At 36.7% G+C, this 21,925-nt stretch overlaps 2 protein-coding genes across 2 annotated transcripts; both read right to left on the bottom strand.

Annotated features, from left to right (window-relative positions):
* Positions 1–7,930: 7,930 nt before the first annotated feature.
* On the bottom strand, positions 7,931–14,483 carry cacng4a (calcium channel, voltage-dependent, gamma subunit 4a). The gene is made up of 4 exons (XM_026262701.1): positions 14,225–14,483; positions 12,737–12,820; positions 12,398–12,538; positions 7,931–10,182 (listed from the first exon to the last, which is right to left on the bottom strand). Exons 1-4 carry the CDS (start codon positions 14,448–14,450, stop codon positions 9,650–9,652), a joined length of 984 nt encoding a protein of 327 aa, XP_026118486.1. The 5' UTR covers positions 14,451–14,483; the 3' UTR covers positions 7,931–9,649.
* Positions 14,484–15,438: 955 nt separating this feature from the next.
* Positions 15,439–20,481, bottom strand: psmd12 (proteasome 26S subunit, non-ATPase 12). Its single transcript, XM_026262696.1, has 11 exons — positions 20,247–20,481; positions 19,865–19,924; positions 19,646–19,774; positions 19,045–19,152; positions 18,821–18,925; positions 17,585–17,734; positions 17,355–17,489; positions 17,101–17,213; positions 16,838–17,012; positions 16,195–16,272; positions 15,439–16,035 (listed from the first exon to the last, which is right to left on the bottom strand). Exons 1-11 carry the CDS (start codon positions 20,352–20,354, stop codon positions 15,826–15,828), a joined length of 1,371 nt encoding a protein of 456 aa, XP_026118481.1. The 5' UTR covers positions 20,355–20,481; the 3' UTR covers positions 15,439–15,825.
* Between the last annotated feature and the right edge of the window lie 1,444 nt (positions 20,482–21,925).

Below are 21,925 nucleotides of genomic sequence, written 5' to 3'. Positions count from 1 at the left end.
AATTGAGTCAGGTGCAGCTTCAGACTATTACTGTAAACATGCTTGACAAATATTAATAATAATAATAATACTTCCTTACATTTATATAGCACTTTTCTAGGCACTCAAAGCACTTTACATTTCAGGAAGTATCTCCTCATCCACTAACAGCATCCACCTGGATGATGCGACAGCAGCCATATTGCGCCAGAATGCCCACCACACACCAGCTGATTGGTGGAGAAGAGACAGATTGATGAAGCCAATCAGCAGATATGGGGAATGTTTGGAGGCCATGATGGTCAGAGGTCAATGGGCGAATTTAGCCAGGATGTCTAGGTCACACCTCTACTCTTTTCGAAAGACATCCAGGGATTTTTAAAGACCACAGGGAGTCAGGACCTCGGTTTAACATCTCATCCAAAGGTGCTTGTTGACAGTATAGTGTCCCCATCACTACACTAGTGCGCTAGGACCCACACAGACCACAGGGTGAGCACCCACTGCTGGCCTGACTAGCACCTATTCATGCCTCTATTATTACTCTTCCATTATAACATATATTTTTTAAAGATCACCAGACTGACATCTCGAAACATTTAGTGGATTCTGTCCTTGGCTTTAAGAATGCTGCAGCTGTCAAGGTTTGCAAGGAGGAACTCAAGTGCAGACAGGGAATCACAAAACAAGGGGTTTATTTACAAAAAGGGGAAAAACAAAAACCCACGAGGGGGAAAACAACGGCTATGTCAGAAACAAAACAACTTAACAGGACAGGATTGACATGAAAAAACAAACTCTTAAACACTAACTACAAACAAACACTCACGTTAATACAAAGACTTCTCAAAGGGGGTTACAAGGGTAAACTTCTCACAAGACTGACCAGTAGGAATACATATGTGAAACAATGAACCGACGCAAGACAGAGCACACTAGGAGATCTAAATAGGGGGAACAATCAAGACATGACAGGTGGCACAGATGGGACAATCAAGACAAGACAAGGATAACAAGGGGGGCGGGGCAAGGGAACGAGACAACACAAGCACATGGCCCAAAGACAAGGCCATGCGCTTGTACACAAAACACGGGTCTGTCATGATCCTGCCTCAAGACTAGGAAAAATCAAGGACACGAGGGCAGAATCATGACAGCAGCTGCCTGGCTGCATATCCTGTGAATGGCATAATGTGAGTGCACGACAGTAAAGTTTTGCTTCATTAAATAAATGTTTACAACGGTGAACTGTTCTGCATCTAGGGTCCTTGTGCAAGTCATCCATGACACATTACAAACCAGATGGACAAGTTAATCATATGTGACAAAATCATTTCCCTTAGGATTTTTTATTCTCCATGATGCCAGATGTTTAATTTTGGCATGGAAAATGATGGACAGAGGGAGTAAACAGTAGTTTAAGGCAACAACATTTTTCTGCTTAGAAAAAAAAAGGGTAGTATGTTCCAGCGTATTTCGTCTGACAATTGTTATAAAGTTTACATTAAATTTCCCTCATAAAAATATATTTTATTTATATTTTTAGGTCATCAATAAACTTTTAATTTATTTTAATTTTAAAAATTGCAAAAAGAAAACAACTAGTGTTTCATTGTAACTGAGATGGTTTATTTTAATGAAGTAATGCAAAACTAAATTGTCATCTGTAGCCAAAAATATAATTCATTGAAACCATTTAATTAGCATGTTTGGAACTAAACTCCTCAGGGAGGTAGGACTCCAGGAGCAAGGTTGGCTACCTTTGCCAGACAGAATATGCCACAAACACACATAACTACATACTTTGTACATACAGTACAGACCAAAAGTTTGGAAACGTTACTATTTTTAATGTTTTTGAAAGAAGTTTCTTCTGCTCATCAAGCCTGCATTTATTTGATCAAAAATACAGAAAAAAAAAACAGTAATATTGTGAAATATTATTACAACTTAAAACAATAGTTTTCTATTTAAATATACTCTTAAAAAAATAATTTATTCATGTGATGCAAAGCTGAATTTTCAGCATCATTACTCCAGCCTTCAGTGTCACATGTAATATCCAGTCTATCACATGATCGTTTAGAAATCATTCTAATATTCTGATTTATTATGAGTGTTGGAAACAGTTCTGCTGTCTAATACATTTGATGAATAAAAGGTTAAAAAGAACTGCATTTATTCGAAATAAAATAAAAAACCACAATAATATATATTCTAATAATACATTTTCTTTACTATCACTTTTTATCAATTTAACACATGCTTGCAGAATAAAAGTATTGATTTTATTTAAAAAAGAAGAAAGAAAAAAATTACTGACCCCAAAATTACTGATCAGTAGTGTATATTGTTATTACAAAATATTAATACTTTTTTTTTTTTATTACTTTTTATTCATCAAAGTATCCTAAAAGAGTATCACATGTTCTGAAAAAATATTAAGCATCACTGTTTCCAACTTTGATAATGAATCATCATATTAGAATGAATTATAAAGGATCATGTGATAATGATCCTAAAAATTCAGCTTTGCATCACAGAAATAAATGATAATTTAAAGTATAATAAATTTAAAAACAATAATTTTAAATTGTAATAATATATCACAATATTAATTTTTTTTTCTGTATTTTTGATCAAATAAATGCAGACTTGATGAGCAGAAGAAACTTCTTTCAAAAACATTCAAAATAGTAATGTTTCCAGACTTTTGGTCTATACTGTACATACATACATACATAAAGACATACATACAGTCTTGGCCAAAAGTTTTGAGAATTACATAAATATTGGAAATTGGAAAAGTTGCTGCTTAAGTTTTTATAATAGCAATTTGCATATACTCCAGAATGTTATGAAGAGTGATCAGATGAATTGCATAGTCCTTCTTTGCCATGAAAATTAACTTAATTTCAAAAAAACCTTTCCACTGCATTTCATTGCTGTCATTAAAGGTCCTGCTGAGATCATTTCAGTAATCGTCTTGTTAACTCAGGTGAGAATGTTGACGAGCACAAGGCTGGAGATCATTATGTCAGGCTGATTGAGTTAGAATGGCAGACTTGACATGTTAAAAGGAGGGTGATGCTTGAAATCATTGTTCTTCCATTGTTAACCATGGTGACCTGCAAAGAAACGTGTGCAGCCATCATTGCGTGGCATAAAAATGGCTTCACAGGCAAGGATATTGTGGCTACTAAGATTGCACCTAAATCAACAATTTATAGGATCATCAAGAACTTCACGGAAAGAGGTTCAATTCTTGTAAAGAAGGCTTCAGGGCGTCCAAGAAAGTCCAGCAAGCGCCAGGATCGTCTCCAAAAGAGGATTCAGCTGTGGGATCGGAGTGCCACCAGTGCAGAGCTTGCTCAGGAATGGCAGCAGGCAGGTGTGAGTACATCTGCACGCACAGTGAGGTGAAGACTTTTGGAAGATGGGCTGGTGTCAAGAAGGGCAGCAAAGAAGACACTTCTCTCCAAAAAAAAACATAAGGGACAGATTGATCTTTTGTAGAAAGTATAGTGAATGGACTGCTGAGGATTGGGGCAAAGTCATATTCTCCAATGAAGCCCCTTTCCGATTGTTTGGGGCATCTGGAAAAAGGCTTGTCCGGAGAAGAAAATGTGAGCGCTACCATCAGTCCTGTGTCATGCCAACAGTAAAGCATCCTGACACCATTCATGTGTGGGGTTGCTTCTCATCCAAGCGAGTGGGCTCACTCACAATTCTGCCCAAAAACACAGCCATGAATAAAGAATGGTACCAAAACACCCTCCAACAGCAACTTCTTCCAACAATCCACCAACAGTTTGGTGAAGAACAATGCATTTTCCAGCACTTGCAGATTTGCTGAAAATGTAGTAATAATTATAATAATAATAATCATCATCATCATCTAAAATGATAATAATCTATAATAATTGAATAATAAAAGCAATAATTTTCTTAAACAATCTGATTTACACTTTATTTTAATTTCAGCATCGTTTTACTGTAAATATACAAATAAGTATTAAGTATGTAATTAGCTAAAAGTACTAACTGTATGGTTACATTTAGAGTTTAGGATTAGTTGCTTGTAATAATGCATACTTTACTGTCATTACTAATACTACTAAGTATATGTAAAGTGTAACTCTTAAAATAAAGTGTTACCACAGTTTTAATATTCTTTAAGCTCTAAACTAAGTGCATCTGTTTTATGGGATTTTATAACTGTATTGCATGTCTGCAAAATGTAGTAACTTGTCATCACATGACCTGCACTGGTCAAAATGTTTACTTGTTTTTTCAACATCAACCATGGAAATGTTTGTTACATACAAATTTCTTTTTTGTCATGTCTATTTTGTGTAGCTGAATGCTATTGTGTATCACACTGATTTGAGATAAAGATTTCAACAGCAGATAAAAGTTTACTGAAAACAGTGGTCAGTAATTTACTACGCAGAAGAAAAAAAGTACATTTGTATTTATACACTATTTTATTTTTGATTCAGTGTGTTACATATAAACAGAAAACATTATGGAAGACACAATTTTTGAATTGTCAGAAGAAGAATTTTGCATGTGATAGTGAAAAAGATGTTTATAAGTTGTGAAGTGTATGACAGTTTCAAAAACACAATTTAGTCATTGTATAAACTGTAAACTGACAATTGTCTTGCCCCCTTTTGTACACATGTGCCAAAACAATTGCTTGAATTAGAAATTTAAATCTGGTGTCAACAAGAAACGTCTCGGTTACGTATGTTACTCTCGCTTCCTGAAGGTGCGAATGGAGACATAACATCGGCAAATTGGAGATCTCACTAGAAAGACCAATCTCCTTTGAGTCTACACTAAAGGAGCCAAAGCATATTGGCATGCGATGATTGCATCCAGCTGCCACTAGTCACAGTATGCGTATAAATAGGCAGCAGGTGCAATGCATTATCAGGTTTTCCCTGAGGAGCCGAGCTGGTGACGCGGCCACTCAGCAGTGGTACAGCAGCTGTGTTACCTCATTTAGGGAATGAAGACGTTCCCTTTCAGTCGGTCACTTTAAATGCAATGTTGATACCTAACAAATTGGGGATCCCTACCAAAGCACTATGAATGATGCCACTTCCAGTGTCCTGTTTGAGCCTTCTGTACCCATTTGGATGTAAGCTAGGGCTCAAGGCAGGAAGAACAGTCACTGTTGTCTTAGCAATACCCACTCAGTGAGATTGAATAACACTGGGAAAATGTCCCCATTCCATTGCAGAAGCCCCATCCTTTCCAAAGGAGCTTTGCTCTTACACATAGGGGTAACTGGATAGATACATATGGAATACTAAGAGATGGTTGTAACTCTCTTATAACCCACTTCTGGTAGAGTGAGCACACAACCTGAGTGGGCAGGGAACACCCTGTGTCTGATAAGCCAAGGTGATGGCATCCACTATCCAGTGGGCCATTATCTGATTGTAAATGGCATTGCCCTTTTGCAGGCCTCCGTAAAAGACAAAGAGCTGTTCTGAGGTACTGAAGTGTCTGGTCCACGTACCATCTTAAGTTGTGAACCATATAGATCAAAGCTAGGGTTGGGTCTGCCTCCTCCGGGCCTTCGCTTGTAGGTTTACTACCTAATCTCTGAAGGCGGTAGCAGGAACTTTGGGCACATAGCCGGGCTGGGAACTCAGGGTTAACTGGGAGTCAGCCAAATTTGTCGACCAAAAATGCATGCAGGTCCCCTACCCTCTTGATGGAGGCCAATGCAACCAGGAGCAGAGTTTTCATTGAAAGAACCTTTAGCTCGACTGACTGCAAAGACTGCAAAGAATGGGCCCTGCTTTAGTGCTCTCACTGGGGGAAGGCATATTTGTGCAGGCCCTGCAGCCAGCTGTGTGCCATTGTGTCCATGATGAGTGTTCTCTCGGTAGAACACCTGGCACTGGGATGTTTCTAGAGAGGCAAGCAGGTCTACCTGAGTGGCTACAAAATGTCTCCAAATCAGCTTGATCATCTGTGGATGGAGTATCCATTCTTCTCCATGATTCTGACTCCAAAGGAGGAGGTTGCTGGTGTGTTGCAAAATGCGACAGGAGTACAGACCACCTTTTCGGTTGGTGTATGCAATGGTTGCAGTGTTTTCTACTCAGACCACTGCATGCTTGCCTCATAATCACCCTTTGAGACTGTTCAAGGCATGGTGCACAATTAACAACTATAAGAAATTGATATGCCACTGCAGTTGGGGGACTATCCACACCCCTGAGACTGCCCACCTCGGGACTCGGCCATGGAGTCAGTGCTGAAGCCATCTCATAAGAAGCAGCCCCAGCAGCCTGACTGCTGCTGCAGCTGTCATATGCTCCAGGAGCCTCTGAAATTGTTTCAGTGGGATCACTGTCCTGCCTTTGAATGAATTCAGGCATTTCAACATCGATTTCTCGATGCATCAATTACAAACCCTGACGATTCATATGCATCGTTCGTGAAACATGTTTTTTGAATCGTGAATCGCCGATCTTGGACGTAATCGATTCAAAATGCTAAGAATCGAATGAATCGCGATTTCTATAGCGATTCAATGCTTTCAAAATGTATACACATTAAATTACTACACGCACAAATTAATGGAAACCTTGAAGAGTGTTCATGAATCGTGCCTCTTATCTGTCCTTCACCCACTCCACTGTTTACCGCCTGTGAGACTGTCACAGGATTGGGCTCGTGCTCAGTTCGTCTCTGACGCAGCTGACATGTGATCTATTGGACTCGTGGCCAGTAATGCTAACGTGAAGTAGTTTTAGTTTTCTGTACTTTGTCAATGGCTCTCTGCATCTTACCGACGGAGTTACCGAAACCATCGACAGCTGTATTTAATGCATGGACGGAGCAGAAATGTAAGCGTCTAAATCATACGCACAGATCCACTGAATGATAAATGTTTTTAAACAATGCGGATCAACCGAATATATGAAGGAAACTTTTAAAATTAACCACAGCATTAACAATGACCTTGAAATAAGAGCGCGAGATTTATCTGATAATCAGATGCATGAAAGTAGCGTTTGTTTCATTAGCAAACAGACATCTGGCGCGGTTTCTCTCAGAATCATTCGCTAAAGAAGAGGAAAAGTTAAATAGAGATGAAGACGTTTTCACACTGAAAGAGAAGGGATCTCACTCTCATAGACGTGCCAGGCCCTATCTGCAGCTAAACTGAAAAAAAGCAGAATGAACTGATGAAACTAAAAAAAACCCACAAACAATTTATGAATGATGCAGAGCTAATTGACATTTATTACAGTACAGAAACTATAAAGTATATTTTCTACCTAATTCTGTGCAGAAAATTTAAATAATTGCTAATTAAATGTAGCCTAGTATATAAAACAATCATAAAATTGCCATTAGGGAAAAAATATCGATTACAAATGATTGATTATTGTCCAGCAGTGTGTTTGATTTAATTAAAAGTAATTAAAAAATAAGATAATTCCTTGTAAAAAAAAATAATAATAATAATAATTATAACATATTATTATTATTATTATTATTATTATTATTATTATTATTATTATTATTATATAGGCTACATACATAAAATGATTGTATTTGAAATTTCTGTCACTTCTGAAATTATGGCTATGCCCCTGGTGTGAAATTTTTTTAGCTTATACATAATACTCTTTAAGCTCTTTTTTAAAAACTTGGCTTACATACATTTTTACGTATGCCATGTCGCATCATTGAACTAGCATTTAACAATGGACAAAAGTTTTTTTTTTTTTCCTCTAACCTATGGTTCTCTAACCATAAATGCTACTGTAATTTGCCCCCTGACTAAGCATTTAAAGAATTTAGTAGAAGCATTTAAATAATCCCGTGAATGCACTTAAAGAATGCAGAATCGAATCGTTATAATCGAATCTAATCGAATTTAATTGTGAATCGAATCGTTCTAAATTTGCAAAAATCGTTTTTGAATCGAATCGAAAACCTATGAATCGTAATTGAATCGAATCGCTGCCTTGCCAAAGATTCACAGACCTAATAGGTTCCTCTGTGAGGTTTGCTGTCTGTTCAACCAAATCCAACTCCATACTGAGAAAAGAGATCCTCTGCATCGGCGAGAATTTGCTCTTTTTCCAGTTGACGCCAACACCCAACACCCAACTGGCTGAGGTGCCTGAGCACCATGTCCCTGCGTTTGCACAACTGATCCCGAGACTGTGCCAGTATAAGCCAGTTAAGGAATGCAAACACCTTGCTTTCTCAGGGGAACAAGAGCCCCCTACTAAAATTTTGTGAAGACACAGGTAGACAGGGATAGCCCAAAGGGCAGGGCCTTTTACTGATATGCTCGTCCTTCAAGTGTGAACTGCAGAAATGGTCTGTGACACCGAAGGATCGAGACATGAAAGTACATGACCTCCAGGTGATCGCTGCAAACCAATCTCGGGGATGGATGCAAACGAAGATGCGTTTCTGCATTATCTTGAACGGTAGACTGTGAAGAGACCAGTTCAAGATACGCAGGTCCAACATTGGTCGTAACTCACCACCTTTCTTGAGTATAATGAGGAAGGTGCTTTAAAACCCCAACTTCATATCGGTTGGTGGGGCCGACTCTATCACATCCTTCGCCAGAAGGACTGCAATCTCTGAATGCAAGAGTTGAGCATCAGCTTGCTTTACTGATGTGAAGTGGACGCCCCTGAACATGGGGGGATGCTGGGTGAACTGAGTCGCATAGCTGAGTCTGATGATCCAAAGGAGCCTGTGATACATGCAGGGCAGTGCTAGGTTGGATCCCAGAAACTCTGCAAGCGGGATCAGCGGAAACACCAATGTACCTGCAGTGGGTCAGTGAGGTGGAACGCAGGGACCCGACTTGGGCGGCTCGTGGGCAATTCAAAGCGGGGTCTGAGTAACACTTACCAGGTTCCATGTTTGGGCAGAGGGTACATGATTAGGGCCTTTAACAGTGCTCTTGAACTGCCCACTGCTGCCCGCTCCCCACTGTGGCCGGTGGATGAGTGAAGGCAGCAACTGTAACCTCAGAGGGGTAGTCATCACTGTGATCCTCAGACAGCCCAAGCTAGTGCCAGAAGTAGTCCTCCCCTGACTTCTGCCAGGAAGAGAACTAGATTGAGGCAAAGGCACCACAAATCTGAGATGGCCGTGTGTCCGCAATGAGAACACGACTCATCTACGAGCGCAACCTAAGCATGCTTAATGGCCACAGGGGAAATGCCTGCAACAAAAACAGGGAGTAGTGCAGCCTGATGTGGGCAATCCACTCAGGGAAAACAACCACCACTGTAGCGCTGTTCCAACAACACAAAAGAAGCTCCCTTCCAGCTTTTCACAGAAGAGGCTTGTAAGAACAGAACGATTGACACCGCTCGGCTTCAAAGTGAAGGTTGAGCATGATCTGCACCTGCTGCCTATTTATACTCGTACTGCAATCAAGTGGCAGCCAGATGCAATCATTGCATGACAATATGCATTGACTTGTTTAGTTTAGACTCAAAGTTGATTCTAATTCATTGGACATTGATTTGACGTCGAAAGTGACCAACTTTTGTTTTGCACAAACAAAATCAATAACTCTCATTTCAGAACTAAACCAAATTGATTGAGTAAAACTGTAAATAATTATAAATGTATCATGTAACTGCAAACTGCATTTTTACACAGGAGTAATCCTGCGATTCAGACTGTCCTTCACATCTTTAGAAACACGGTTGTGAACTTGCAGAAAGGTGGGATGTTCAAAATCAGTGTTATAGGAGGCCAAAGCACCTGCCTTTAATGGATGTTCTCTCCCCACCGTATACATTAAAATGTCCCCTAAAGGCAGTGAGGAGCCGGTGATGCTCAGTGTGGCAAGGGAAGTGTTTTTAGATGGCTCTCTGGACTGTGAACAGGACTGGGACCGTTGTTGTCTGTAATGGTAACTTTGAATGCTTGTGTAGGGAGAGGATGTAGGGGAAGGGACAGTTTTAACAAACTCAAAGTGTTTGAAATGAGCCTCTTTGTTCTTTTCAATGTAGATGTTGACGACCAACACACCAATGACCTCGGCCACAATGAAGGAGAGTACACCTGAGTAGAAGGACCATCCATAGCTGTACAGGCTTTTCTTATCTTCTCCTTTCTTATCACTAGGGTCTCCAGCATTACTGGAGATGTAAACGATGATGCCGATGATATTGCTAAGACCTGATGAAAAGTAACAAATACATAAATAAGCTTACATACATACATATATATATATATATATATATATATATATATATATATATATATGTATATGTATGTATGTAAGCTTCTAACTGGATTACTCACATAATCTAGCCATAATCATGTAAAATCCTGATCAATTCCAATATGAGAATCTTGACAGTTCTCATAGAATGCACGTTCATAATGTCTACCACAGTCATGCAACAATTCTTTTACTGAAAATCTAGCATTTTACAGTTGTAAATATAAGTGAATAAATGTCAAATATATGGGTTTTTAAGTTGATTGAGTGAATCATTAATGAATTAATCAAGTTAAAAAAGTCATGTATATACAGTATTGTTCAAAATAATAGCAGTACAATGTGACTAACCAGAATAATCAAGGTTTTTAGTATATTTTTTATTGCTACGTGGCAAACAAGTTACCAGTAGGTTCAGTAGATTGTCAGAAAACAAACAAGACCCAGCATTCATGATATGCACGCTCTTAAGGCTGTGCAATTGGGCAATTAGTTGAAAGGGGTGTGTTCAAAAAAATAGCAGTGTCTACCTTTGACTGTACAAACTCAAAACTATTTTGTACAAACATTTTTTTTGCAATCCTGTGAATCACTAAACTAATATTTAGTAGTATGACCACAGTTTTTTAAAACTGCTTGACATCTGTGTGGCATGGAGTCAACCAACTTGTGGCACCTCTCAGCTGTTATTCCACTCCATGATTCTTTAACAACATTCGACAATTCATTCACATTTCTTGGTTTTGCTTCAGAAACAGCATTTTTGATATCACCCCACAAGTTCTCAATTGGATTAAGGTCTGGAGATTGGGCTGGCCACTCCATAACATTAATTTTGTTGGTTTGGAACCAAGACTTTGCCCGTTTACTAGTGTGTTTTGGGTCATTGTCTTGTTGAAACAACCATTTCAAGGGCATGTCCTCTTCAGCATAGGGCAACATGACCTCTTCAAGTATTTTAACATATGCAAACTGATCCATGATCCCTGGTATGCGATAAATAGGCCCAACACCATAGTAGGAGAAACATGCCCATATAATGATGCTTGCACCTCCATGCTTCACTGTCTTCACTGTGTACTGTGGCTTGAATTCAGAGTTTGGGGGTCGTCTCACAAACTGCCTGTGGCCCTTGGACCCAAAAAGAACAATTTTACTCTCATCAGTCCACAAAATGTTCCTCCATTTCTCTTTAGGCCAGTTGATGTGTTCTTTGGCAAATTGTAACCTCTTCTGCACATGCCTTTTTTTTAACAGAGGGACTTTGCGGGGGATTCTTGAAAATAGATTAGCTTCACACAGACGTCTTCTAACTGTCACAGTACTTACAGGTAACTCCAGACTGTCTTTGATCATCCTGGAGGTGATCATTGGCTGAGCCTTTGCCATTCTGGTTATTCTTCTATCCATTTTGATGGTTGTCTTCCGTTTTCTTCCACGTCTCTCTGGTTTTGCTCTCCATTTTAAGGCATTGGAGATCATTTTAGCTGAACAGCCTATCATTTTTTGCACCTCTTTATAGGTTTTCCCCTCTCTAATCAACTTTTTAATCAAAGTACGCTGTTCTTCTGAACAATGTCTTGAACGACCCATTTTCCTCAGCTTTCAAATGCATGTTCAACAAGTGTTGGCTTCATCCTTAAATAGGGGCCACCTGATTCACACCTGTTTCTTCACAAAATTGATGACCTCAGTGATTGAATGCCACACTGCTATTTTTTTGAACACACCCCTTTCAACTAATTCAACTAATTGCCCAATTGCACAGCCTTAAGAGCGTGCATATCATGAATGCTGGGTCTCATTTGTTTTCTGAGAATCTACTGAACCTACTGGTAACTTGTTTGCCACGTAGCAATAAAAAAATATACGAAAAACCTTGATTATTCTGGTTAGTCACATTGTACTGCTATTATTTTGAACAATACTGTATGTGTGTGTGTGCATTATTTCAAAGATACTTTTGCAGAAAATTTAATTAGCAAAATTTAATTAATCTTAAACATGTATAATATATTTATTGTCTTGTTTCTTTACCTCCATGTATGTATGGCAATCCTGCTTTTTTCAATTAAAAATACATTGATATGCTATCATTACGAAACTTGTGATTTGCGATTGAAGACTCCTCCTAAAAGGTAAGGATACTGTTAATGGCAATTGCTGTACCTGCAGATACAAATAGGATCCCTGCACTCAAGAGAATGTTATTACTGCTTCTATAGATTTGGCCCACCCCAACACAAAGTCCCCCCAAAAGAAGCAGGATGGTACTCAGGATGGGGAAGAGACTGGATGCTCGCACTAATCCTGCAACACACAAAGGCATAGGCAACCATTATAGGCATTATACTCACACATTAGCTAAGATTATTATACATCATATTGAAACAAATGGCCTATTCAAGTAAATAAATTAAACTGTTCTTTAATTCTTTCTTTTTTCATACAGACCAGTGGTGGGATACCATTTTGAATAGTTCTTTATGATAAAGAAAATGGACTCACGGAGGAGATACTCTGAGCTTTCTGTGTCATAGTCATCATCCACAGAAAAATGATTGATCCAATAGCAGGTTCCATTGTTGATTCCTGTGCCAAACAAGTGATGCTGAATTTTATGTACTGAAACTATGATGTTTTACTTGAGTGTTTCACTCTTCTATGTATTCATACATTTACTATTAAAAGAATATCAGACACATTTGTCCCAAAAGCAATAAAATTTGTTTAGTCATGTTCTGATGGAACTGCTCCACACCAATTTATTTAAATTAAATTAAATTTATGCATTTAGCAGACACTTTTATCCAAAGTGACTTACAGTGCATTCAGGCTATACATTTTCATAATTTATTTCATTTAAAGATTGCACTGCAAGATAAACATGATTCCAGTTGTTTAGACCCCGCTTTTCAGAAGGAACATTCAGAAGCTATCTTAGCTCATATATTTTTCTTTTTTATATTAATTTTGTGTGACCTTACTTCAAAATGTCTCTTAATTTATTATTAAACTTTTGTTTAATCTTAATTAATATTAATATTACTTTATGCAAATATATGGCATTTTGTTAAATATCTATGCCAAATGTATTTTCTTGTTTCCATTTTCTTTACACTTTCTTTAAAGTCACATCTAGAACAGAATAAATGATAAACTATTACCATTAATTATCTCAAATAAACAACCAATATTGTGTGTGAAATGCATTGTCAAAATAGTTTTTCGGTATTTCTACCTGAAAAGTCATTTGATGCAATGTTGCCTTTTGAAGCTAGACTCTCATTAATGCACAAGAGAAGAAAGAATAGTTTTGTAGGTATTTCTGACTGAAATTTGTTTTGAAAAGTAAAAGGACTGATTTTCTGCAGCATGTAGAACTTAAAGGTTTTTAACTGGACTGCACTATCAACATTACTAAATACATTTTAGTATATTATATAAATATGAACATATAGCTTTGAAATTTACACATTACCAGTATTTTGAGGGTTTAGAGAATCTGCGATAATATGTACACTGTTAAAAAGAAAGGTTCTTTATTGGCATCAATGGTTCTGTGAAGAACCTGGAACATCCACTGAACCTTGAAATACAGGAAAAAAAAAATATATATATATATTTTTTTTATTTATTTATTTATTTAAGGTTCTTTAGATGTTAAAATTGTTCTTCAAAAGTTTTTTTTTTTATGAACTTTTCACTAATAGGTTCTTTTGGGAACCAAAAATGGTTCTAGACATCAGTGCAAAAAAAATAAATAAATAAATAAAAAAACCACCTTTTGGAACATTTATTTTTAAGAGTGTAGGCTGCATGATGTCTGACAGAATGTATTTATTCAACACATTCTTCCTTCTTCTGTTCGTTTCTTAAATTTACAAAGCTTTTTTAATGAATTTAATAAGACCACTGCATTATGATAGAAATCACAACTTTTATTTCTATTTGCAACTACTAGTCTACATATTAAAATGTAGCCCATCCATTTACCTTCTATACAACAGATCCTCCAAAGTCCAGAATGCGTGAGATCCCCTCGTGTTTTCTTTGACTGCTGCATGGTGTGGGGTTCATCTGTTGCGTCGGTCGTGTTACAGATGTGAGCTCTAGAGTAAAGCCAGAAGTCGGTTCCGATCGCAACAGTCATCAGGCTGATCGCTGCGAAGGCGCCCAGGCTCGTCAAAACAATCTGAACGCCACGATCACACCAAGCCATGACAGCGCTGGACTGAACTGAGCGCGTCGAGACATCTTCACAGTACATTTCACATACCTCTTATGCGTGTCTAAATTCAACCACGCATGATGAGCTCTTAAGTCAAACTTTTTTTTGTTGTCGTTATTTCATCCGCTCAAATGAACGCAGGCTTGATCGGAAAACTAAATTGTGAAACTGTACTTTTTTATTCTTCGTCATAATTATGTTTCTATTTATATTACAAACATTCCAAGCTTCCAAAATAAACGATTATGTTTAGCAACGCTGTGTTGGAAAAAAACTCTCTTTTAAACAGTACTTGAGAATTAATAAATGAAGTATTATATAGGGGACTAATACTTTTGTCTTCAACTGTATATAAATATTAATCCAGAAGGGTTTACCCCAATAGGGATCATCTTAGCTTTTATCCCTTTCATTTTTTAAGAGACATAGAGAACGCCCCCAATTGTTATTTGCAGTTTTTGTGTGTGTTATAACCATTGTAAACTTGTACTGTTCAAATACACCTGCATTGCTTAAATTGGAAGGTTATGTTGTAGACCGATCTCTACAGAGCTTAATTAATAAATTAAACTACATTTCATGAAACTACATGATAAACATGGTCAGGCTAGATGCGCAGAACGTAAAAAATGGGTCTCCACCAAAGACGTAAACTGAAAATTGACAATGCATTCAGTGGTTACAACAGTGTGTGTGTGTGTGTGTGTGTGTGTGTGTGTATGTATGTATGTATGTATATATATATATATATATATATATATATATATATATATATATATAAACACACACACACACACTTTTTCTCTATTGGAAATACTTTTTAAGTTGTGGAATCAAATAAACAAACAAATCTAGCATTCTTTAATTAAAAATGTTTATAAAAAATAAAGTATTGTTTGAAATAATAATAAAAAATTGAATAACCTTAATCACCTTACCTTGATTTTCTCTGAATGGTAAATGAACAAACCAAGTATTATTTTCAAAAAAGTTTAATGTGGATGCTGGAGCAACATCAGAATAATATTGTGCATTTTTCAATAATGTTTAAATGTAATACAAGCCATTTACTTAATACAATAGGGAGGGAGAATGAGGAATGGGAGGCTTCATATGGAGTTTAGAGTGATTTTTTTTTTTTGGACAAACTACAGCCAGCGGTCACAAACACAAAACGTAAGGGAAAACCTTAAATGCAGTGTAAAACATCTTATGGAAACAGACTAGCATTGTTCTCAGTCTGAGTGCAGGCCACGTTGTTGTTAATAACAGAATTTAAACAGAAGCAAAAGTTTATTTAACATTTGTTTAATCAAATGTTACTCAGTGAAAAAAAAAAGGTGTACCAAAGACTCCCTGACCATCTCTACTGGAGGTTGTGGATCATCTCTTCCTTGGCAATGAGATGGGTAGTTTTGTTAACAAGAGACATTAGAGAATTCAGTTTTTGAGACCAGTCATTCAGAAGATCGTTAGGGTCCTTAGGCCGCTGGAAATTAATGATACCAGCGAGGCGGTCCACTTTTGCATAGATGGTCTTATTGACCACCAGGTTAGATAGGAACTCTTCTGATTCCTACAAGAAGAATAAATATTTAAAGTTGTTAACGTGTTGGAATTTCTTACATTTTGATTAGCTATTATTTAGATCAGCCTTGATCAACAGCTTTAAAAGAAAGAAAGAAAGAAAGAATAACATCAAGTAAGTTACATATTATTTCAGTACAGAACTCACATCAATAGAGAGGTCGAGCAGGGCTGCCATTCTCCCCATCGTGATGCTTGTGTAATACTTTGCCATTATTCTGATGTTCTGGTAATGGAGAGACAGACAGTTATCAGTGGAATTAAACTGAAAACACAAATCATAGCTCAAAATACAACTAGATTGGTACATTTCCAGTTTTATTTCCCTTTTTGCCAAAAATGTATAACACTGAGATTAAGATATTAAAGTATTAATATTATTCTAAAAACTATTTGCAAACTATACAACCTTTAAATGTGTTTAATATCATTATACAGCTCTAACATGATGATCTTATTTTTTGGTCTCATCCTTATACAAAGCTACTGTATGGCTTATATTTATATAAAGACTCCATTAGTCCAAACATAATGATGCTTTATGTCTATTTGGAAGCTTGAAAGCCCCAGTGTCCATTCTGTGAAAATGCATGGAAAAGAACAACCAGTACAACACTTTACAATCATCCTTTTGTGTCCCATGGAAGTCAGTCATGGGATTTGAATAACTACAATAATAATTCATGAGAATTTACATTTGATGTTGAATTATTCTTTTAAGAGTGTGACAGGCTAATAATAGATATAAACAATTAGGCTTCCCATTTCAGCAAGAAATAACACCAACTCACGTGTTCTACCACTCTGTTTTTCAGATCTTTCCATCTCTTTTCTCCCTCTTCTGAGCAGGTGAAGACATCAGTGTCCGGAGTTCCCATGGAACCCTCCCTCAGTTCCTTTCCATAATCCTCCACTACAGATGACCAGCGCATCAGCTCCATGGTGGTGAACTGTTTCAGGAGATCCCTGCAAGGGAGAGATGAGAAAGGTAAACTCTTCTACCCAACATCCCTGAACTCTCGCAGGAACTACCAGTATGTTTTGGATCTTTTACCTATATTTGGGTATTTCCTCCAGTTTCTTGTCAATGCTGATTCGATGAACTAAATCAGACTGTTCATTGTCATATGGTGCCAAAATCACATAGAGCACTACACTCTTCAGAGCCTGAAAGATACATGGGACATTTTCAGTTTTAAATAAAACTAAATTGCAAATGAAGTGACAATGCTTTTTGTATTACTAAAGTAAACAGCAAAGCTAAAAAGAATAAGCAAGACAATGATTATAATGCCAATATAAAGGTACCTGATGCCATTTGGAGGTGTCTTCCAGAATACAGGGAGTGTCATATATGGCTCTGTAATGTTTACATATGGATAGGTAGGAGCCCTCGTGCTGATCAACTTGAATCAGCAGATTATAATACTTCAGTTTCAAATCCTAAACATTAAAGAAAATCAAACTGTTATAAAAATGCAATAACGAACACCCACAAATATTTTAAACTTTTATAATATTATTAATATTTTAACGACCTCAGTGCCCTCTTCCTGGAAGAATTTAGTGTTGATCTTTTTGCTAATGATCTGTGTTCGAATGTAGTCCTTGACAGCAATGCACAGTCTCATCTGCTCCAGAATGAACTCCGCCTTCTCCTTCTTCTCCATTGATCCATATGTCTCCACCTGCAGAGGGTTAGCATGTTAAGAAATGTCTATTCAAACCAAGTGTGAATGTGGCAGGTTAAAGGAAACAAATCAAGGCTGAGAGAAAGTAAAAGATACACCAAAAGCACACTTTTAACATTAACATGATGATTACATAACAAGGTAACATAATCAACACATGGCATGCTCTTGTTCTTAAAATAAAATAAAAAATAACTTTTTAGTTCAAGATTATATATAAAAACATTAAATATTGCACATAAAGAAAAACGACATCATACTTAAAAATTTAATACAAATATTAAATGAAAGATTTAATCTGAAAATGTAAAACAGAAACGTTCACTATATATTCACTATGTTCAATATAATGAATATTCATGTTTAGTTTGAATAGGTACTTAAAGAGATAGTACACCCAAAAATGAAAATTTTATGTTTATCTGCTTACCCCCAGGGCATCCAAGATGTAGGTGATTTAGTTTTTTCAGTAGAACACAAATTATAATTTTTAGCTCCACTTGTTGGAGTCTCTCAGTCGTACAATGCATGGCAATGGTAACAAAATCTATGAAAGTAAAAAACAAAACATGCACAATTACAAATTAAACCCTGCGGCTCGTGATGATACACTGATGTGTTAAGACACAAAATGATCGGTCGGTGCAAAGAAACTGAACAGTATTTATATAGGTTTTTTTTTTATACCTCTGATTCACGCAATGTCCGAACTATTAGAACTCTTGTGAACAAACAAAAAAAAATGATATAAATACTGTTCAGTTTCTTGCAAAGACCGATCGTTTTGTGTATTTACACATCAGTGTATCATCACGAGTCGCAGGGATAATTTGGATTTGTCTGTGTATGTTTTTTTTTTACTCTCATAGATTCTGTTACCATTTGCCATGCATTGTACGGTTGAGAGACTGCAACGACTGGAGCTAAAAATAATAATTTGTATTCTACTAATGAAACAAAGTCACCTACATCTTGGATGCCCTGGGATCAAGCAAATAAATGTAAAATTTTCATTTTTGGGTGAACTATCCCTTTAATAGTACAAAGACGAGGCAGATGAGCAAATCTCTCCCTAACACTCACCTGCAGTTCCTGCAGAATGGATGCAGCCTCTTTCACATCTCCATTTTGCTCTTTGATATGAGCCAATGTTTTAGTCAGCCTGGCACGCTCAATCTCCACATATATCTAAAAATACATACACAAGAATAAAGTGTAAAGCTGGCCATTACAGCAGAAAAGTGAACAAGCTCATAAGAAATAGATCTGGTACACAGATAAAGCTATAAAACAGTGGAAGTGGAGACCTTTCCAGCAGTGACGGTGCGTAGCGTGTCAATGAGTCGGAGTTTGATTGACAGGTCAGTCGCAGCATCAACATATGTATAACATTCCTGTACCATCTTTGCGACGGCCTGTAAAGGAAAATTAGGAGAATGTTTTAACCATCTATGTCAACCAATGACAAAATATATTTTTACTTGTCAAATTTTCTTAGTTAACCAACTACTGCATGTGGTTAAAATAATGGCAAGGAGAACTTGATATCAGTAGAAATGGGCTAAACATTACTATGAAAATATCACTGAGATTCTACATTTTTTGCTATCTCCTTCATCTTCACTACATCACTTTACCAAAAATGTTAAGATATTATTTTATATTTAATTTATATAATGTAAGATGAAATATGTTACTTAAATATTATAATAGTAATAATAAAATATGTCAGCACACTGTATGGTCCAACAACATCCCTGAATATTATTCATACTACACAAATAATAATACAACACATTTTGTAGATTTTAAACTGACAGGCTGGTACAGGTGGTCAAAAGGACATTTTTATTAGGCATTATGAGCTCCATCACTGGCTCCATGATATGTTCAGAACAGTATTTCTACCTGCTTCAGCTGGCTTCTTCTCTTAGACAGTAGCATGATGTTTTCATTCAAGGCATCCCAGTCTTTGGCTTCATAGCATAACTGAACTATAGCCACCAAGATCCTGGAGGTGGACACCATATCTGAAGCCTGGTCAAAATTAACACATGCAAACAATGCAGAGCATTTTAATAGACAATAAATTAAATCTAGATAAAATTATCACAGTGAGACACTTACGGTTCTTGTTTGCTTCTCTAGTGACAGCAGGCTTTCGATGGCCTCCTGGAGTCGGCCATCCTTAAAATCAAAACATTACGTTAGGGATTTTCTTCGCATGTTAAAGCTAAAATTCAAATCACTGTGCATTTCGCAGTAACTTAATGTTTATAAGAAGTTAAATACGAATGGTGAAGTATCTATGGCGAAAAACCCAGTCAAATGTCTATTTAATACATACTTAGTGTATGTATAATATACGTAACAAAAACAACTTTGTTTTCAATAAAACGTGATATAGAGGTTTATAATTAATACATAATTCATATAGTTTAATTCTGTAATGATCTGATGAACGTTAGCTTTAGCACTCAGCATGACTCAGCCGCTCATTCACACTTACTCTGGCCATTTTCTCACACTCAGGCAGTCGCTGATCTACAGTAGCACTGTAGTCAATCTCCATTTTCACCATACGTCCATCTGATCGTTCAGCTCTGTCCTCAGACATTATTACTGCTTGTAATAGGAAGAATTCACTGTGAATGTAATAACTAAAACCCGGCAGCTTGCTGTTAATCTACTTCTTCTACGCCTTGTCCTCTTCTTCTTCTTCTTTGACGCTAGATTGGTTGACAAACCCGGTACATATTCCGCCACCTACTGGTATGGAGTGTGGTGCATTGACGCTGGTGGGAAAAAAAATACATGATCTCTCTTAAATATTGTTTATTGATCCTGTGTCTTTAGATATTTTAACAGTATAATGAACATTCTTGCACCTTTATTTAACAGATTTTCCTGATTAAAGCTGTATTTCTAAGATCTCTAATCTCTAAGACCTCTATTAGTTGTTGTCTTTCATTCTCATATCCTTTACTTTTTTTCATATAATTTTATAACTTTTTTCATATGGAGTTTGTTTGGAAGTGGGCAAACCAACTATTTATTAGTTTATGCATAAATTAGTTTATGCATAAATGTAGTTGCATACTACACTGAATAAAATATATCAGATTAACATTATTTATTGTTTAACTTTAATTGTTGGATACAGCCAAAAAGGTCAAGATGAGGTAGGAAGGACCAAAAACATTTAAAGGATGTAAAATGTGCTTATTTTAAGTTAGATACAAATTAATCTAATATTTCTTCTAAGGCAAGATTTGAGCCTCTGAATAAAGAAACAACTACCAAAGTGTACCACATTTGTTAAATGTGCCAGTATCGCCTTCTAGTGGTTGGTTATTTGAACCACATGTGTATGTTCTGTATGTTTCACAGGAAGGAGTGATACTTGTAAAAGACAGAGGAAATGGATAAAAAAAAGGGCTTTGTTCAAAGGGGAAGATCGTAGACCTGTTTCTATAATGAGCGACCCTTCTATATCCATTTTCCAAGAAAATTATAGTACTCAGCCAACATCATTGCTCCTCCACCTACCAGCACCCAGCCAACAAGGCTATAAGTGAAGACTTTTATAGGCTGTGACCACAGCTGAGATGTTATTATATTTTAAACCTTATTTACAATAGTTTGGTGCCATTTTATACAATTTCCAGCCTATAAGGGCACCTACTTTAGAATACCCCCTGTTCTATTATATGCTTGTGGAGGATCAAATATATATATATATATTTTTCAGTGTGGAATGGGTCATAAATGCAGATGGTATACAGTGTAGAGGAGAGAGAGGAGCAATTATATTAAACATACACCAGCGGTGAAGACTAGTTCCTCTCAAGGTTATTTTCATCACTCCTATCATCCTTGAAGAGTTTTGGTTCCTTCCTTGCCATGTAAAATTGAAACTCTAATTGAAACTATTGCAGCACTTATTTCACTAAAACTGTATCATCCTCTCTAGAGCTGATTAATTATACTTGGACTTGAAGTTTTTTAGTTTTTGGTGGCCTTTGTATTCTGAGTAAAGACCGTGATGTCACTGCATTAAATGCTAAACTAAATAAATTTTAAAGGTGTCATAAATAACAATTGAACTTGAACCATAATGAAGTTGACTTAAAATAATTTAACTTAAAATGTTTTACCTCATTTTAAACCACCAAATATCATATTTTT

The sequence above is a fragment of the Carassius auratus genome, chromosome 6 (genome assembly GCF_003368295.1).
Source record: "Carassius auratus strain Wakin chromosome 6, ASM336829v1, whole genome shotgun sequence".
Taxonomy (NCBI): Eukaryota; Metazoa; Chordata; class Actinopteri; order Cypriniformes; family Cyprinidae; genus Carassius; species Carassius auratus.
This window is presented reverse-complemented; position numbering and strand designations above follow the sequence as displayed.

Bases quoted from the DNA above. Each gene is read 5' to 3' on its own strand.
- cacng4a (XM_026262701.1), bottom strand. From the start codon at position 14,450: ATGGCTTGGTGTGATCGTGGCGTTCAGATTGTTTTGACGAGCCTGGGC. The intron at 12,821-14,224 runs GTAAATGGATGG...TGTTTGGCACAG, and splicing joins GAGGATCTGTTGTATAGAAG to GAATCAACAATGGAACCTGC. The intron at 10,183-12,397 runs GTACAGCAATTG...ACTTTTCATCAG, and splicing joins GATCCTATTTGTATCTGCAG to GTCTTAGCAATATCATCGGC.
- psmd12 (XM_026262696.1), bottom strand. From the start codon at position 20,354: ATGTCTGAGGACAGAGCTGAACGATCAGATGGACGTATGGTGAAAATG. The intron at 19,153-19,645 runs GTAGAAATACTG...TTTCCTTTACAG, and splicing joins GAAGAAGCCAGCTGAAGCAG to GCCGTCGCAAAGATGGTACA. The intron at 17,013-17,100 runs GTAAAAGATCCA...TCTCCCTTGCAG, and splicing joins GAGGAAATACCCAAATATAG to GGATCTCCTGAAACAGTTCA.